The sequence below is a fragment of the Chelonia mydas genome, chromosome 4 (assembly GCF_015237465.2).
Source record: "Chelonia mydas isolate rCheMyd1 chromosome 4, rCheMyd1.pri.v2, whole genome shotgun sequence".
Taxonomy (NCBI): Eukaryota; Metazoa; Chordata; order Testudines; family Cheloniidae; genus Chelonia; species Chelonia mydas.
Window position 1 is genome coordinate 65,583,325 of NC_057852.1, and position 20,347 is coordinate 65,603,671.

The following is a 20,347-nucleotide window of genomic DNA, read 5'->3' on the forward strand; positions in this document are numbered from 1 at the left end:
ACAGTACATTAGTTTTATGAAGTGAATGACAGGAGAAATGGGACTCCCTGTTGCCAGTAAAGGAGTTTCTATAAACTAAAATTTGAATGTAACCTTACATTATTTAGTGTTGATCCAACCATTGCTACTGTAACACATCTTCCTCTACATGTAAAATAAGGATCACTTTCGGAAACTTCACAATGGCACAGAGAAAAAGAATGAAAAATGTGACAATGAAACGCATGAGAAAAGCACTAAGCACTATATGAACAAAAGCACAAAAGAATATATGAACATTATTGTAAAATCCAATCCGTGTGTCTATTTGGCAGAAAAGTGGAATCAATTTTCCAGAGAGTGCCTTGTGCCTCAGTGTCCTTTCAAATCACTGGAATCTTCAAAGTTGGATTGTCAGCGTAAACAGAGATATGCACAGCATGCAGAAATATCAGTAGATTAAAAATTTCCTTTAGAGATGTCAAAGTCATAACCATGAAGCTGAACACCAATTTAACTGACTGCTTGGAGGTAATGGATTTATCCCTGAAACTAGTGCTTGGCATAGTTTTTGTAAGCCCCTGACAATTATTTACTTATTTAGTCTGCTAAACTCATAGCCCAATGCATCTCTGAACATGTGAGCCCTGCCAACTGGCAGGTAATTGGTTCCCTATCTTAATATATTCCTCACTGCATGGAGGTAACACCCAGAAACAATAAATAAAAACTAACCAATCAGCATGTCCCATGACATACCTTCCAGATAATTTAATGCTGTAAGAATTGGATAAGTGGCCTGAGAGCTCTCTCATGGGTAGATACAAAGCTGCACGTACTTATGTACTGTATCCACAAATTTATAATTTATTTTCACCTAAATGTTCTGGTGAATAAAGTAAGTGAATGTTTTCAGCAATGTATCATGGCATACCAATGAGAGTTCTGAAGGGTTCACCTGTGGATTATGCTGTCTGAGAAAACACAAATGCACGAGGGCAATAGTGAAATGTCTTAGATTGTAAACTCTTCAGGCTAAGGACGAAGGGGGAGATACTTAGCCGGTGTAAACTGTCATAGCTCCATTGCGGTCAATAGAGCTATAACAATTTACACCAGCTAAAGATCTGGCCCACATCTTTAGACCGCTCTAGGTAGTGGGGCCCAAATTGTGACTATTGAAAGCGGGCTTTATATTTATATATATACTAATTATTGTTTTATTTACTGTAAATTGTAACACCTAGTTCAGACAATACAATTAAGCACTTCACCAGGACATTAATGAACGAGTAAGCAGCACCAGTGTCAGTAGTGCAGTTAAAAAATAGAAATACAATTTCAGACTAATTCAAGACACAAACTGTAATATATCTATCTACCTGTTATTCAGAAGCAAAATCAGGCTTCGCTGTGCCAAGGAAGCATAGGAGAACAAATGAACGCAAGAACTACTGTGTGAGTGTGTATATACATATGCAGTTTCTACTAACAGTGCTTTGTGTTTTTTGAGGTTGTTATAATAAGCTGCATATACAATACATAAATTAGATTCTAGCCTCTTGGACTTTAACTTATATTAATTGCTTAGTGTTTTTCCCCTTCTGTTCAACTGCCTCATGTTTCATTTTGTTTTTCTTTGTGTTGCAGCAACATTTCCTCCCATGGCATAACAAAAAAATAATAGTAAATGCAATACAGATAAAGCATCAAAATTATTATAATAATTATGATAATAAATATAGTGGAAAAGGTTACTATACAGAAAAGCCAATAAATATCTTATCAAATAAAATTCTGTTGCTAGACCTCTCTGTTCCTCTACATGTTGCTGCAGCCTCCACTTCTCTGGCTTGACAGATGTTATCTCGCACACTTATGTTCACTCAAAGCACTGTTGCAAAGAGCATTTTCCTGGTATGTCTCTTCAACTAAGTCACCCTTCTTTTTTGTATCCTTCAACTGGTTCCTGCTTCTTCACTGCATCAAACACCAACTCTTTGTCTTTATTTTTAAAGCCCATCATGGCTTATCCTTGCACTACCTCTCACCTCTATTGTGGTACTAACTAGACATTGATCCCTGCCTATAGTCTGACCTCTTAGTGATGCCAGCCTGCATTAACCATTTGGCAAGCTTTCCAACTTTGGGTGGAAACAGTTTGCCTGGAAACAGTTCCCTGCAAAAATCTGTCTTCCTTCAAATATATTCTTAAAAATCAACTCTGCTATAATGGCTTCAAAAAACTTGATAAGGATTAGGCAGCTGGTATGCTGTGACTGTTGCATAACACTCTAATTTGAATGATCTCACTGTTACTTGCACCCATCCTGTCTGTGCTGTATCCACCATTTGTCTTTTGTCTTATATTTGCACAGTAAACTGTTCAGGGCAGGAACTTTCTTATTGTTATATACTTATTCAGTGCCTAGCTCAATGGGGATGGGCCTTGTAGGTACTACCACAGTATAAATAATATGTGGAAATAAATTAGACCTATATTGGAAATTAGGTTTGGCAACTCAACAAGTTTTTCATGCATAGCATTTCTTTATACTTCTTGTGCCAGAGGAATGTGGTCTGCTTCCTCATGTGGAAATGGCAAAGGGTTCAAATCCCAAAGTACATGGGTCTCCTGAGATCTCTAAGAAGCAAAATGAAACCACATGGAGGGCCCTTGCTTCTGTAATGGCACCTGTCCCTCCCTCCATTCCTCTCCCTCAATTCTGTATCTGCACAGCGCAGTTCCTGCAAGAACTAGACTGAGAAGGGGCTCCCTGGACTGCCACTGCCTTCAGAGCCTGCTTAGAATAGTATAAAAGAGTAATCAGTGCAAATAACTGCAGAAGCTAAACACTAGCTGAAGTAACTCTTAAGTTTGTCCCCTGAATTTGAGTGGCAGGAGAATCTGGTGGAGCACGAATTCTCTGCCCTTTTACAACAGATCTGGTTGTTCGCGGAGCTCCCATGGAGTTGATGGAAAAGGGAAATCATGTTATGCAGACAGATCTGTTGCACCTCCTTCAGCCAGAGTGACCAGTTTTTGGTACAGGCCATAGGCACTGACTCCATGGGGAAAAAATAGCGGTGCTCAGCCACAGTTGTTTGGAGCATCCCCAATCAGCTGTTTCACCCTGGCTTAGCTGATTGTAGGTGCTGCCAAACAGCTGATTGGTGGCTGGGGAAGGGGGGAGGGCGGAGAGCTGCAAGTGGGCAGGGGCCTTGGGGAGGGGAAGGAGCAGGGGCAGGAGGAGCTGGGGCGAGGGCAGGGCCTTGGGGGAGAAGGCAGAGTGAAGGCAGGGCCCTAGGGGAGGAGTGGAGCGGGGGTGGGGTCTCGGTGCGGACCGGGGGTGGAGCATTCCTAGGGAAAAGAAAAACTCAGCACCTGTGGTCCAGGCCCTTCAATTTCCATGCCTCATGCTGTTTTACACTGATATAATATTTTAATCTAGTGTATAATCACTGAAATGTAGGAAAACTGCAATGGCAAATAAATATAAAGAAGTGCATGCTTGCCTAAAACACAGTATATTATTGTTTCCTAAGGAGGTCCACTGAGGCCCGGATAATTTGTAAATAAAATTGGGATCAACTCTATGCAAGGGTTGGAAATGTAGTAATGTGAACTCCAGGTTTTTTATATATATTTTTTCTATGTAGGTTTGTCAAAAGTTCTTTGGCTTTGGTTCTATATCACACTAAAACACTCAGTAAATAACATGAAGATTATTTTAAACAGCTATGAAGATTAGGCTCCTGATAATGGCATTAAAATTATTTCTGCATTTTAAAAATAGCTAGTACTTACCTTTATTTCTTGAACTTTCTTGACTCTTTTCTTGCTGGAATTAAAAAATAGAAAGAAAAATGTGTCATTAACTGTATTAGTTGTATTAGCAAATTAACAAGGAAAAGGTTTATTCCACTGAGAACAGCACCATATAAGTAATAACGTCCGTTGGCGTGTCTGTAAAACTTAATTAGCTAAAGAAAAGGAGATCTGAATCCCTTTTTTAAAATAAGCAGAGAAAGTGAGTTAAAGTAGACACACTCAGAATTTTGCAACAGAAAAGCTTCAAAAACAGACTCCAATGAGAAACTGCTAAGCTTGAATTAATATACAAACTAGATACCATTACCTTGGGTTTGAATAGAGACAGGGAGTGGCTGGGTGATTACACATATTGAGTCTATTTCCCCATGTTAAGTATCCTCACACCCACCTTCTTGTCAACTGTCTAAATGGGCCACCTTGATTATCACTGCAAAAGTTTTTTTTTTCTGCTGCTGATAATAGCTCATCTTAATTAATTAGCCTCTTACAGTTGGTATGGCTACTTCCACCTTTTCATGTTCTCTGTATTATACATATATCTTCTTACTATATGGTCCATTCTGTGCATCCGATGAAGTGGGCTGTAGCCCATGAAAGCTTATGCTCAAATAAATGTGTTAGTCTCTAAGGTACCACAAGTACTCCTGTTCTTTTTACACTCAGAAGACTAAATCTGGGTGAACTGTACATAGGGGAATATATTCTGATTTTATTAATACTTCTTCTTCTTACTATTATTATTATTATTATTATTATTAACAATTGTCCGATTAACACTTTATACATATTTAGCCTATGAATTGTCCTTCAATGAATATACTTCCACTACATCTTCAAATGTTACCAGTCATTCTGTGTGGTGAGGAGCTGGTCACCTAAGCCACATAATATTGTTTCTACTCCCTGACTGGATGACACAGAAATGTAGGGATCAGACTAGTCCAGTAAAATGTCTCTGACAGCCAATACCTGATGTGCCTTAGAAAGGTGCAAAACAACCCATGATGGACAATTACACAATAACTTGCCCTCAAGGGATGTTTTCTCCTCATTCCAAGTAATCAGTGGTTGATCTATAGCCCTTATAGATGTTATAACTGTTGCTTCCTCATCCCTGAGACAGGCCTGAGCTTGTGCACACACTCGTGAACAATAATTGGTTAGTATTGGTAGCTATGACAACCACACCACAACCCTGGAGGCAAACTCTCAGAGCAATATGAGCATCTAACACACGGTAGGTTCATCCAGGAATGGTGCGCTCCATCAGAAGTGACACTTCACTTTCCTCAGGCTGCATCCCTGGAGCCTCCTTTCCTCTCCTAAGATTCAGAGGGATGCAGATGCATCTCCTGTTCCCCTGGGCACCAGACACATACTATTTTATCCTCCTTCCTTTCAAGGTGTCTCCTGACATGGATTCCAGACCCAAAGTCATTTTACTGGCTCAGATGGAGGGACTCAGCTATCTATCAAAGTATCAGTCTCTGATCAGCCAAAAACTGCATCAGCTCAGTCTTCTGCTGGGGAGACAGTAATGGCCATTTCAAAGCTCAGGACAACATTTACACTATCTTCTCTCATTGTCCATATAAATAGCTACAAATTGTTTTTAATCCTGAAAAGTTCTTATCCACTTATTGTATGGCAGTGGGTTGTACCATTGATTCTTTTATAACATAAAAAGCTATTTCCTTTAATCAGGTTTTAATTTTTATTTTTTTTTTTGCCTGGCAATTTCATTAGAGAAACATCTATAACGAAGAGGAAGGAAATCAAAGAGATTTAAAGATGTCTTCATAAGCACTTCCAGTCTCAACCTTCCCACAAACATATATCTAAATGAGCTTCCACAAGACATTTACTTGCCACAAACATTCCTGCAAACAATTACAAATCTCTCCTACAAATATTTGTGGAGAATGAACAGAGAGGCCTGTGAAAACAGTTGAAGTGAATTCATGGTTTGTTTGGTTTTTTTTCATTTGAACAGAGATTTCTGCTTTTTTCTGCAGTATTTTCCCATTTATGTTATATGTTCTCATATAATAAAGCAATATCTTGAGTGAAAAAAAATGAATTTGAAGGTTAAGGGTAGCATATTAATACAGAAACTCATTGTTAGGTGGCTTCCATCTTAAAAGCTCTATTTTTTCCCATTAGGAATAGGATAGCAATTTAACAATAACTTACTAAATAGTTTGAACTCTGTACCTAGTATTAATAATAAATCATTGATAAGGAATAAAGAAAAGGGTCAAGCAAGCTGTGGAATTCCCCAGAAGGATACAAAGAACTCTCAGCAATCCTTCCAGTTAACTTACCAAAGGGCCCCCCTCTCACTCATCTGAAACAAAAGCTAAAGTAGACAACTCTTCTGTTTATTCATTTAGATCTGTCTCTCGATTTGACACACATCTTGCTGGTTGCTTGGCAACCCAGGAAGTATTATTTCTCATTCAAGCACTAACTGCCATCATACCATATTCTTCTAATTTAATCTTTAAACATATTTTACTTTCTGATTGACAAGTTACTTTTCTAGTAGTGTTGAAGTCCATGTAACATTCGAGTTTGGATGTACCTAACTCAAAGTAGGTGTCTGACAAGTACACACATACAATTGCACATGGTCACTAAACACCCTAATAACTTTCTCTAAAGTAGGAGCACAATAAAGAAAATGTACTGCTTAGTGAAATATTCAGAGTTTAAAAGAGAGGTATATCCTCAAGTGTAAACTGTCTTCAGTGGAGCTATGACCTGAATAAGACCTGTCCCCAAATCTTCAAACATTCTTATTCTGCACAATAATAATAATAATTCTGCACATTCTTATTCTGCACAATGGCTGCCACAACAGTCAGTCTCTGATTTCTTTATTTTGGGCACTTTTTCAAATCTTTTGTTCTCTATCAACTGTTATTATACCAGCAATGTGTGTTGAGAATAAGTTAACACAAAATACCTCATCAAGAATCTATTTTTATTGGAACACATGAGTATTTACAATACTTGAAAAGTAGCTATGATACTTCGAGTTTTGTTTTTGTGGCAAATTTATATATAACTAGTAATGAGAGACTAATCTTAAATTTAACCATTTAACTATACTTAACCAAATTTAACTATACTGGGCATTTTGTGTGTGTGTTTCCCTACAAAAAATAAATCAGGCTGATTACACTTAAAGTCCAATTGCATTATTCTATTTACTTTATCTATAACATTTACCAAACATCTATCTAAAGTATTTCTAAGGTTCCTATTATTGTGGTACCCATATAAAATTCATTTGTATCAGTCATGAACAAGCTAAACATTACACACAATGAACATCTCATGGGTGGCGGGATGGGAATTAGAAGCAGATTCTCCTAGTGCTATATGCTTGTGTCTAGATTCCAGAGTACCCTTCTAACATTCCTTTTTCCCAGAAGCCACCAAGTGATGATATGCTGTGACTTAACACCAGTCTCTGCCTATTGGCAATGACAAAATTTCACCACTTGAAGCTACTTTTATGTTTCTACATACTTATATAAAAAGCTACTGGGTATCCCACAATTGTAGGGAACAAAATTATCACAGCACTGAGAGAAAAGGAGTACTTGTGGCACCTTAGAGACTAACCAAATTGGTTAGTCTCTAAGGTGCCACAAGTACTCATGGCTGTTACTCTGAGCACTGAGAGAGTATTTGATTAGTCTAGTATAGACAGAAACTTAACTCCATTGTGAGACTTTCTCACCTGCGTGATGCCAAACATATTTATTATTTTTACTTTAAAACATTCTCTTTATATAGGATAGTCTCCTAGTGGCCACGGGTCCATGCTGTATCTATCTGGAACAGTGGTCCCCAATTTTTTTACATCACAGTGCCTCTTACTTCTGTCCACACCTCCTCCCCCGAGCCACGGTTTGGAGCCGGGAGCAGGGCCACAGTGAGGAACAGGGCCGGAGCTGTGGCTTGGTCTGGGGGCAGGAGCAGTGTTGGGAGCAGAACCATGCTCAGAGCCAGGGGTGGGACAAGGGCTCCGGCCAGGTGTAAAGCCATGGCTAGGCCAGGAGCCAGAGGCTGAGGACAGAGCTGCAGGTCAGAGCAGTGGCTGGAAGCAGGGGCCATGGCTGGAGTCAGCAACTGAGCAGAGCTGGGGCAAAGTGAGACTGGGTGGTGCTCCATGACCCTCTAGGTGGGTGCACCCCACAATTTGGGGACCAGTGATCTAGAATGAGGCGCATTTTGAACATGCTGCATATGGGTATGTTTAAAGTGAACAATCACCAGCAGTGCTCCCTAAGGTCAGACGGGAATTGGCAGATCATCTCCCTGTTAAAACACAGTCCTGTCCTTCTCTGCTCCTGCCCCCAAGGATTTAAGCACAGGGAATTTGGGGTCTGGGCCCTTGAATAGTCAAGGTCTTTTCAGCTGGTCTCTCACCCTAGGTGAAGACTCTACTATTTGTAATGTCCTCCCTTAGTGGTGTAAGCAGAGTCAGGATGAGCTCTACCCTGACATCTGGTGGCGAGTCATGGTGGGTTGTGGAAAAGAACTTCAGGGGCTGATCTCATTGGCATAGGCACACCCACCCTGCCTAGGTGGTCACTTTGGCTGCCGCAGGAGCCCCAGTTACTCTGTTATTGGGGCAGGAATAAACTGTTATTATCCTGATTATGTGAATCAAGGACAGTGGAACTGTACTTGGCCTTTTGTTATGATGGAGGGACTCACCATCAACTAAGCAGCACTCGCTAGGCAAGGGTCATGCATTCCAAACCCCAGTGAATGGAGAGAGGTTGGGGATATGTATTAATACTTGGTGGTATGGGCCCGCTGGTAAGGGCCTTACATGCTAATTGCACTTCCTCCTCTCTCCACTGTGGAATATCAGAGCTAATTTTGATTCCATTAGGAGTCTAGTTACAGGCTACTGAGCTGAATTCACTTTGGGCTAATGGTGCACCAGCACTGAGGCTCCCCTACTACAAGCTGAAATCACAAAAGAGCTAAACTTACGAAGAGCTGAAATCACTGAGTGTTATGTTAAGTAATGGGGGAGCCTGAAGATATATGGTGGAGCAGTTTGTGGGACAGCTGGCAGAGCAGAGCGGCTGGTGGAGCAGAGCAATTTGTCGGATGCCTGGAGCAGCACATGGGGGCGGCTGGCAGAGCGGAGCCCATGGAGAGTGGGGCAATCAGCTTTGGACCATGTAAGGTGCCCCTTAACCCCCCCCCTACCATCTCCACCCAGGTTGGGAGGTAAAACTCTGCAGATAAACTTTTGAACTCTGGGGCTGCCCTGACCAGGAACAGAGACTTTTGGGTCGTTGGATTTTTGGGACTTTGGGTGATTTTGGGTTGCTAGACTCAAGAACCAAAGGGAAAGGACATGCCCCAATTTGCTTGGGGTGGGTTTTTTGCTCATGGGTTGTGTTATGAATCCTGTTGGTGGTGTTTCCACAACATAATGCCACATTGTTTCTCTCTGTTATTAAAAGGCTTTTTTCTACACTCAGACTCTGTGCTTGCAAGAGAGGAAGTATTGCCTCTTGTAGGCGCCCAGCGGCAGTGGTATATATTTGTCCCAGGTCACTGGGTGGGAGCTCGAGCCGGTTTTGCATTGTGTTATTGGAATGGAACCCCTAGATACTGAACCCGGCCCTTGTTGCTGCCAACTCTGACGGGCAGAAGGGTTACAGTGGGTAGAGAGGAGCCTAGGCCTGCCCTCACCACCTGCCTCTGGGCCAGGACCCAGTGGTGAGCAGCTACACTCAGCACCTTGGGGTGCTAAGCCACTGCCTCCCTGGACCACTTCTACCCCAGTCTCCTTTAGCTACCCAGAGTAAATCAAGTCTCTGACCTGCACACTCAGTCACCTTCCTCTCTTTCATGGGCTTGCACAGGTCTGTGGTGTCAAGCTTCAGGCAATGAGCCCCTGGCCAGTATTTGTCCCTCAGAGCAGCCATTTGCTCCCTTCCACTGCCTGCCTCTGACTTGCTCTGCTGCCCCTTTTAAAGCCCTGCCTTTAGCTTGTACAGACTTTGCACATGTGGATGGGTGAGGCTGCCTGAGCTCAGAGCTGCTCCTTAACACCTTGCTCTCCAGTGTGGCATAAAAGCCCCACTAAAAACTAATTAGAAGATATACTTTAGTCTTAATTGCAACATAATGGATAATACAATGGACCTTAAACTGTTTTAGATTACATGGCTAAATGTTTCCTTATACAATGGGATGATATTTCCTGACATTTTCAACAGACCACATAAATCAAATTCCAAGGTAAATAGTAGGATCTAATTTTGATCTCACACTAGTTTTACTCCTTTGACATCAGTGTAAATTAAGCCATAATTTTGCTTAAGGGAGTCTAAATTGGTGTAAATTACATTTTCTTCCAACCCTGTGAAGAATCTGCTCTCATTCCTATGGGGTAAATTTAGAACAACTTCAGTGGAGTTAAGAGGTGTTGTAACTCTAACTTCTTCACATTTACATCAAATTCCAAGAGCAGAATCTCTCTTTTAAGCAGGCCCTGCTTATAACAGGTTCAGATTTGAAAAATGTTAGAATTGTGTCAACATAGAGATAACAGTATTTTACTCCATAGGCCTTAATCTGAAAGAATGGAAATTTGAGACTATAATAACTAGATTATGAAGACCCAGACCTCACTGACTGTAAAATCAGAGGGGCCTTGTAGGAAAGCAAAGCAGGAGGTGAATCATCTACTGAAAAAATGAATTTTGTGCATACCAAAAACATTTTGAAAGGGATGGGAAGGGGAACACTAGACAGGCGCATGAAGAGATGCTTTGCACGTGGTGCTCTCAGCCTGTCTCTGGCAGAAAGGGCAGGAACAGAACAGTTTAGAAAATGGGGAAAGATGTTAATGAAGAAAATTGTTTTCATTAAAGTGTTCAGCAAAAACAGAAGAGTTTTCGTTTTTCAAGATTCTGATAATAAAAAAGTAAAATTTCCAGAAAAGCAGATGCTATCTGTAATTTTTTTTGTTTTGTTGAAAATCCAAATTTCAGTTTGAAAAAAGTTCAGCCTGAAAATTTTCAACCAGCTCTAGGCAAGAACCTGAGTCTCAGTTTCAGTTCCCTGACAAGAGACTCCAGCCTTGTGAATTCTGGTTTTATACCACCTAGCTTCCTACCCTCAGTGCTATTTGAGTTGTCAGACCAGAACTCATAAAAGTGATGCTCACCCAGAAAGAATTGTGAGTTATCAGGCTAGAAGCAACACTAATGAGTTATGAAAGAAATCCTATCTATCTCTTCTGGCTGGAGGGAATTTGCTGCAAAGTGATGCCTTTGACCAGAAAAGGGAGAGTTAAAATGTAGAGAAAGCTAGCTTTCAGTGAAAGTGCATACATTCAGATTCCTCACTACCTAAATCCTGGGTACCACCAGGGTACTACCACTATCTGGGTTAAATTATGAAATGTACCCAAACAAACAAAAACAGCACAGGTTAGTGAGGATTCTGGTATAAAATGGAAATAAGTAAGCAGTATGTCTTAAAAATCTATATTTCAACAATATAAAGTTTGCATCCTAAGGGGACAAAGAACAGCCCTGTTGAGGGGAGAAGCCAACGCTCAGGGACAGAGAGAATTCCCTTCCCCCCTCGCTTGGCAGGAGTCATCAGCAGCCACAATTGTCACAACCCATACACACCAGTGAGGTCAACAAGCTGTTCTTTTTTATTTGAACTTGGGAAGATTTTTTCTATTTTTTTCCTAGTGTTTGTTCAGCACAATGGGTCTCTGATCCTAAATGGGCTCTTTGAGTGCTACTTTAATAAAATAATACATCAAAATAATTAATCTTTTTAACAGTTATTACATGTAAATATTCAACTGCTGTTGTGTTGTAATTAAAACAGACAGTTGTGTATACAAAAAAGTAAGAGTGTATCTCTATATAAAGAGATACTACGACATATTATAACAAATTTCTGCTATTGCACTGTAATATATAAGCAAAGCATTTTCAACTGATGGTTTAACATTCATGGAAAGGAGATCTATTTAAATAAAAACAGAAATGATTATGTGATTTAAAACATACAACAGTATCCACTGCTGCAAGTCATTTGCAACCAGCACAAATTATCTTGCTTCCCAAGAGTTTCTCATCTGCCACAATGTACCAAAATAGTTTTGAATCCAGTATGCTCCAGCCAACTTAATCTGATGAGTTGCATGGCATTGCATCATATTATCTTGCATCATGTTGTGTCAGCCTAGTCCAGTGAAATGTAGCAATACAGAATACATCAGAACTGGAAAGAAGCCAGTCTTTTGTGTCAGACAGGCTCTATTCAAACCTAACTTTTCAAAGCACAGTAGATGAAAGTGGAGAAAATGTCAAATTTTCCACTTTGTTTGTGAACTAGAAAAGATCACGGATGGCTGGCCACACAAATTGCTACTCTGGCACATCTCGAGTTATAAGCTACTTGCAGTATATCTTAAACCAGGGGATGCAAAGGAACTGATTTAAATACACTGAAATGCTTTTGCAGGGGTAAAATCTTCCTTTATAGTAACTGCTATAATATCTTAGTCATAATACACAAATACACTCAATCTTTCTTAAAGGATTCTGACATTGTTATTGCTCAGCTATGACTGGGTAAACAGCATGGGTGTAGTTAAATTTTTTTATTTGTCAAGGAAGCTTTATCACTAACTTCTCAATGACAGTAAAGAAACAGAATAGCGGAGCTGGGAGGTGAAGAGGACTAGAGAAAGAGATAGGCCGGTAGTCATAAAGATATGCAGAGTGACAGACTTGGGAGATAATATATGTTAACTAAAACCTCCAGACCATTATATGAAGAAGGAATGTGGTTTCTTATTCAGAGCCTTTTTAAATCTATACTTAGTGACTTCTGTTTTGTTTTGTTTGTTATTTATGCCTAGCTGGCTGAAGCGAAGTTGATATTTATTTATGTATCAACATGGAGAGATTTTCAAACGGGCATATGGGATTTCAGAGCACAAGTTCCACTGAGTTTCAATGGGTCTTTTGCTCCTAAAATCTTTAGGCACATTTGAAAATCTCTTCCTAGATACATATGCACTCTCACAGCACCTATCTCCACAGAGATAAGCGTTGTATTACACATATGCCTCTTTGGGTCAGGGATGAAGGAGAGAAGCAACATCTCTTCATCCTCAAAGCCTCCCACAAATTCTACCACGCTAAACAGATCTTTTTGAATATTTGTTGTATTAAAAGTGGAAAGGTTGAATCAATAAAACTCTTAAAATAAACACAAGTGATAATTAGTCTAACATACGGTAGGCTGTCCTTGGCATGTGAATGAATGATTATAATTTTGCAAACATAAATTACTAATTAATGAAACTGGGAAGGAAGAGGGACTATAAACCTATTTCCTTGATTAACATATTTTATAATGAAAAATCATCATTAATCATCATATGATGTAGTTATGATGCAGAATATGACTCTGGTACTCATTAAATGTTGTGTTCCTTCTGTGATAGTATTTAATTACTAACAACATATTTCATTACTAATAATTTTTTGTAATGAACCATAAGGAATAATTGCTATTAAAATATAATATGTTGATATGAGAACATTTGAAATAAAAAAAATCAAATTTTCCATGATTTAACAAAAGCCCACACATGTTCAAGTATTTGAATAACAATATATTTATAACTTACATTTATATAACAGCTTTAATACCAGTTGATCCCCAGTATCTTTATGCTCTATACACCTACAGAAATTTCTTCTCTCCTGGATAGGTAGCTAACTCTGCATTAGGACAGTCAGAACCAGGTAAACAACTAAAGCACAGCGACAAGAGCTTGGTGGAGAATAAAATTCAGTCACTAATATCATGAGCAGACATGTATTCTTACAAAAAGAATTAATGGATCATTTTTCAGCAGAAGCTCTCAATGACAGCCATGCAATAGCAGGGTAACCTGCCTTTGTATAGATTATACACACAGGACTAGATTGTGACATACACTAAGCACCCAGGGAAAGGAGCAAGAGCCTTCCACTCCTGCACAGCCATCCTGGCACACAGTAGTAAGCAAGGCTGCACACTCACTAATTCTCCAAAGCAGCCCCAACAGACAGGTAGGAAGGTATAGAATGGGCAGGGCTTGTGTTACATCCCCGCTACTCACTGGGCAGGGCAGCTGTGCCATCAGAGAGAGTATTGTAATTGGCTGTTTGTAAAAGGTAGTGGTCCTGAAATTGAAGGCATGACCCAGCACTGCTGTTATAAGGCTTCTACCCTTTAAAACCAGGACTTCTGGGGATGTAGTCTGGAGCAACTGATGGGGAATGTAGGCTCGGGGTCATATTACTGATAATGTGAAGAAGGCAGGAGATAAAAGTCTGAGCCTGCTTCTCAAACACACATAGACCACGGATTGGAAAAAAGAGATGCTGTGGGCCTCACCATGGAGAATGGAAGAATGACATTTGCTTAGGAAAGGGCAGTGCCAAGGGTCCAGAGTAGTTACCTGCATAGAGGGAGCTGGGGCACAGACTTAATAGCAAAACTAATGGGAGGCCTTCCTGGGTGAAAACATGGTGAAGCCTTGATAGCAGGGTAACTGTGAAACCCTAGAAATGATTGGGGAAGTCCAGAGTGAGGGATTTTGTTTAATACTAATAATAAATGAAACTCCACCAGGGAAGACTGGTGTGAAACATAACATTGTGTTTCGTTTCAGAGTAACAGCCGTGTTAGTCTGTATTCGTAAAAAGAAAAGGAGTACTTGTGGCACCTTAGAGACTAACCAATTTATTTGAGCATAAGCTTTCGTGAGTTACAGCTCACTTCATCGGATGCATACTATGGAAAGTATAGAAGATCTTTTTATACACACAAAGCATGAAAAAATGGGTGTTTACCACCTTTTGTAGTGGTAAACACCCATTTTTTCATGCTTTGTGTGTATAAAAAGATCTTCTATACTTTCCATAGTATGCATCCGATGAAGTGAGCTGTAGCTCACGAAATCTTATGCTCAAATAAATTGGTTAGTCTCTAACAACTACTCAACTACTCCTTTTCTTTTTGCGAACATTGTGTTTGAGACTTTATTGAGCTGAGCCATGGAAGAATGGAAAACTCAGACACGGTGGCACTCACAGATGGGGAATATTTGGTAACCCTCCTGCACTGCTGTTATAGGCCACAGCGAATTACTACTGCATCAGAGCAAAGAGGAATTGTGACATAGAGGCGTGTTTCTTAGTTACAATGCCTTCAGGGGTAGTGCACCAACCCTTAATTGAGACTGTGCCTAAAGGCACAATCTAGCACGTGACTATTTCTGTTACAGCTTTTCTGTCATCAGTTGCATTCAGCTCACTGCAAAAATGAGAATCAATATCACAGTAGTATTGTATAAATCATGTAGATTGCTGCAAACTTATTTACCTTATACTGACCAACAAAGAAAGAGGCAGTGAGAGAGAAAGAGGAATCTCTTTTAAAAGCAAACACTCATCTGGGAAGCTTACACCTGCAAAATCACTGATGATGTGAGAAATGTTTGCTGAAAACTGCTGCCTAATGTAAAAAGACCTATGTGCAGCAGGTTGCAAATAGATCCGAAGGGATTTAAGCACCCCCAGCTAGAGTTAGATCCATCTGCCCTGATTAGCACTTATGGTTGAAAGGAGCTGACATGCAGCTTCTATTTTTATCTTACCTTTAAATTCCAGGAACCTCATTTCACTAAATCATCACTTTCCAGTCAGATTGTAAAGCACTCTCCCGCTGTTTGTTTATTTTAAATCTAGATCTACTAGCTCTCGAGTGTTGCTCTAAGATGGCTACTGTCCTGATCACTCTACTTGACCTTTGTCATTGCTTTCACCCACCCCACAACTTACTGGTTTAGAAAAAGGCTTGCCTGACAACCATCCATGAGTAACTCCTCTTTTACACTAAGGCTGGAATTCACTTAGGATGATCAGATGTCCTGATTTGATAGAGACAGTCCTGGTATGCTGGACTTTCTCTTATATAGGTGCCTATTACCTCCCACCCTTGTCCCGATCTTTCACACTTGCTATCGGGTCACCCTAAATTCTCTTCATTTAAGATGACCAGTGCAAAGCCCTCCACACTAAGCTCCATTTGAAATCTTAACATGAGGATTAAGTGGTATAAACTGGAATATATATTTCACTTGGGAAGAATGTAGAATATGACCAGTACCGCTACATGGATTTCCATAACCAGCTTCTGTACTGAATTGATCATCTCCTAGTTTCAGTTGGGAAAGCTCCTGAACTGAGCAGAAACAGCTTGGTTATGGCCATGGAGCAGAACATGTTTTGCAAAGAGTGGTCAAACAGAGCTGAATTATTACTGTTAGTGCTTGTTATTGCCCTAAAATTTAACTACTCAAGCAATAAAAACATGCTTTCAGCATGGAAGTACCTGTCTGTGTATGAGCAGTACAGAGATTTTTCTACACATCACTACTGAGAAAGAAATAAGGTATTGTGGGAAGGCTAATATGCTGTACTCTCACATGCATAATAATAAACACCTGAAAAAGTGAGGTAACCACTGGTTATTTGTACTGTAAATATGTCCAGAGTACCCAATGATATACCCCAGATTCAGGTAGCATGTTAAAAAGTTAAAGGGATTTCGAGAAATGAGATTTCAACACCATCAGTTGTTATTCAGTGTAACAGGGGACCGATTTAACGGTATACAATTACCTTCTCCAGCCTGTGAGTTCCTAAAGCTCTTGATCTTTACAAATTTCTAAAAAATATTTTTCTTCTGAAGAACATTGTCTTTTTTCTTCCAAAAAAATCACAAATGGATTTTTGCTACACAACTCCCATTGACATTAATGGGAAGTAATTTACTAAAATCCCATTCTGCTCTGAAAATTTTGGAGTGGGGGTTTAATTGTAATTTTCTAAGAAATCACATAATTTGTGTTGCGTTTCATTATTCATCCTATTTAAAGCACATTCTGATCTTACCAAGAAAGATGTATTTTTTTGTTCCTTGCTCATTGCAAAAATTTGGTGAGATACAAGAAAAATCTGAGGGAAGAAGGAAAATTTGAAAAGTAAGATGTTTTACAGCTTTATTGTCAGTTACCTTCTCACTCACCAAGAATGTAAGTATTATTTAGGCTGTTTGGAGACATAATTATTGAACAGACTTTAGCATATCCTGTGGTATTGATTAGAAACCAGATTCTGAGGAATGTTCTAGGAATAATATACAGCTTTTACCATTCAATAATATACTGCTTTTACCTTAAAAGGCCAGATAAGGTAATGTTGCAAAGAAAAACAGAAGTGGGTGACATGAATATTAATCAGTTGCATCTGCCCTTTGGTAAAGTGTCCGACCAAATATTTGAGGGATAGGCTCATTCTAACTTCAGACTTGATGAAAGATAATATTATATTGCCTACTTGTGATATTTACAAAACTAGAGTACAAAATTAAGATGGTAATTCTTTATTAAATCTTAGAAAATTCCAGATTACATCAGTATGTGATAACTGCATGTCAACAAACTTTTCAGAATTAACTAGAAAGCAGAGCTACACAGACTACAGAGGTACTGGCAATTGACTGCAATCACCCTACTGTGAAGCAGGTAATCAGTTTAAAGCTTTTAGTTATTTTCTTTTAGTGTTTATGTTAAAGGCAGGAAGCTTCTTATTTTTAAAGCAAATGCAATAATAATTTAATAACAGAAATGAAAATCAGTTGTAATTGTTCTAAATATATTAAGCATTAACGTATATATTATTCACCTTGCTTTTTTAGATCTGGCATATCAATTTTTTTAACAGCCATCAGCTTTTCATCTTCTTTTCCTGAACACATCACATCAGATTTTAATTTAGCAGAAATTGCTAAAGTACATACACTTCCTTTTTTCAGAGCACAGACACCTGTTCTGCAGTGACCTCCCTGTATTGGTTCTGATCTCCTGTCAGACTCTCATTGTTTCTACGATGAGGTCTTCATTTTGCTGGGTTTTTCTCAGCTTCTTCATTTGTGCCTTGGGAATTATTTTTTATACCTTGGAAACTTGTCTTTATCCCCTTTACCCTTGTGTATAGTTGTTCAGTGGTCTCACTTTTGTTTCGATCAGTTCTCGTAACGTCCATGTCAGCGATCAGCTTCTTGCTTTACTTACAATGTTCTTACTTTAAATCATATGATGACAGCTGATAATATGATAAAAAAAAGACTGCACTTCTTTACAATAGGCTAATGTAGTGGTTTGACACCAGCTCTGCATGACCTAACTTTAGCTCAACAGTAGTCCCAAGTTTCCCGAATTTATGAGGTTGCAGAAATCAAAAGTGGCACTCTGAAGCTCTCAGAAGCAAGTAGCAGTCACACTCTCTCTGAGTATCTTCTGACAGCTTATCCACGAAGAAGCTTTAATGTCAACTGAAGCAAAGGAAGCCACTCGTCAGCCAGGCTGAATGAGTTCAAGATTGCTTAAATGTCTTATAATATTGCAACCATTTCAAATTGCATTGTGTTGAAAGGTAGTATAAAAAGTATTAGTATGAATTCAATTTATGAAAAGCATGGTTTAAATCCATTAATGTTGTTGAAGTTGTAGAACTGCTGAAAATGTAATCACAAGTTATCTTTGTCAAAAAGTTACAGCCAAATCCTGAAGCCAGTGGCAAAAGGCAGTAGAATCAGGATATAGGCCCAGAATCAGGATGCTTAAGACACACTGACTTCAATTAGACTTAATCACACGCTTAAACTTTTGTTCTTCTTTTTTACCCCTTCCCTATCTGGGGTCAGCGATTATATCTCCTTCATATTTAAAAATAGGCACCATAAAGTTTTATGCCATTCATCTGATATTTCCCTTTCTTACGAATATAACTGAACAAACTTTTAAGATATTTGATGCTTTCACTTACCAATAACTTCAACAGATCCACTGGTACTGGATCCAGCCAGGGGCTTTCTTCTTTTTCATTTTCCTAAATGCCTCTGCAATCTCTTCCTCCTGTATACAATCTATCATGCCCCAATTTGGTTTACATGTTCTCAGTTCCACCCTTGGGTTCTCCTCATCGATCACTCTTTCAAAATAATCACTCCAAACTTTGTTGATTGATTCACCATTCATTTACAAAATACCATATTCATTTCTAATGTAAGCAAACTCGTTCACACCCCTCATCATTTTCACTTGGGGAGTTTACAGATGGCCTTCTGTCCTTCGTGTCCTCATAGTCGGTTATATAGCTCATCACAAGCCATACTTTAGCTGTCACAATACTTCTTCTGACCTCCTTTTTTGCCTCCACATATGCCATCTTATCACTGCTCAAGCCACTGGGCTGCCATTTTTTTGAAGGTTACCCTTTCTTCCCCTCAATGGAGCTTTTAACTTGATGATTTTACCACCAAGTCTCCCCCTTATCCTTTTTGGCACTGGTTTAATCACTCCTAGGACTTTGTGTGCCATTTCCCACAAAGCTGACTTTAGTTCAAACCAGTTGTCCTCCACATGTGTGAAAGCACTTTGCTGAATGAGGACATTGGCTGTTAGACCTAATTCTGCAACCACTGCCTTCAATATGTACAACACTGGATCAGCTGGTAAACTGGACTGATTTCAAACAAAATGAGTTTTAATATAGCTAAATGAAAAGTCATACATCTAGGAATAAAGAATGCAGGTCATACCTGCAGAATAAGTAAAGATCTCATGGAAACAATTTCTCTGAAAAGGATTTAGCAGTCATAGTGAACAAGCAACTCCACCTGAGCTCCAAGTACAATGCAGTGGCAAGAAGGGCTAATACAATCATTGGATGTATAAACAGGGGAATAGTGAGTAGGTGCAGAGAGGTGATTTTACATCCTTATATGGCATTAGTGAGACTGATACTGGAATACTGTGTAAATTCTGGGGTACATATTTTTAAAAGGATGTTGAAAAATTAGAGGGGGCAAAAACATAGCCACAAAAATGATTCAAGGGCTGGAAAAAATGCCTTACAGTGAGAGACACAGAGCTCAATTTGTTTAGCTTACCAAAAAAGATCAAGAGGTGACTTAATGACAGTTTATATGTACTTTCATAGAGAATAAATATTGAATACTAAAGGCTTTTTCATCTAGTGGAGAAAGGCATTAAAACACTATGTCTGGAAGTTGAAGCCAGACAATTCCATTTAGAAAGAAGGCTTTTTTTTTTTAAACATTAAGGGTGATTAACCATTGCAACAAACTACCAAGGAGGTAGTGGATTCTCCACCTCTTGATGTCTTCACATCAAGACTGAATGCCTTTCTAGAGCACATGTTTAAGTCAAGCACAAGTTATTGGTTCAATAGAGGGGTAATTGGGTGAAATTCTATGGTCTGTGTTATACAGAAGATCATACTAATGATCTCTTCCGGCCTTAAAATCTGTGAATCTGTGAAATAGGATCAGGATCAGGCTTTTAGTCCTTTCCATTTTCTTGTATTA

At 39.2% G+C, this 20,347-nt stretch overlaps 1 protein-coding gene across 3 annotated transcripts in view; it reads right to left on the reverse strand.

The window, feature by feature from the left end:
• FSTL5 (follistatin like 5) overlaps window positions 1-20,347 on the reverse strand; it is a 540,589-nt gene that overhangs the window by 448,848 nt on the left and 71,394 nt on the right. For all 3 annotated transcript variants that reach the window (XM_007071285.3, XM_043545924.1, XM_007071286.3), the window contains one exon: window positions 3,788-3,821. In XM_007071285.3, coding sequence (XP_007071347.2) covers window positions 3,788-3,821 — 34 coding nt within the window. The remainder of the gene's footprint in view (window positions 1-3,787; window positions 3,822-20,347) is intronic.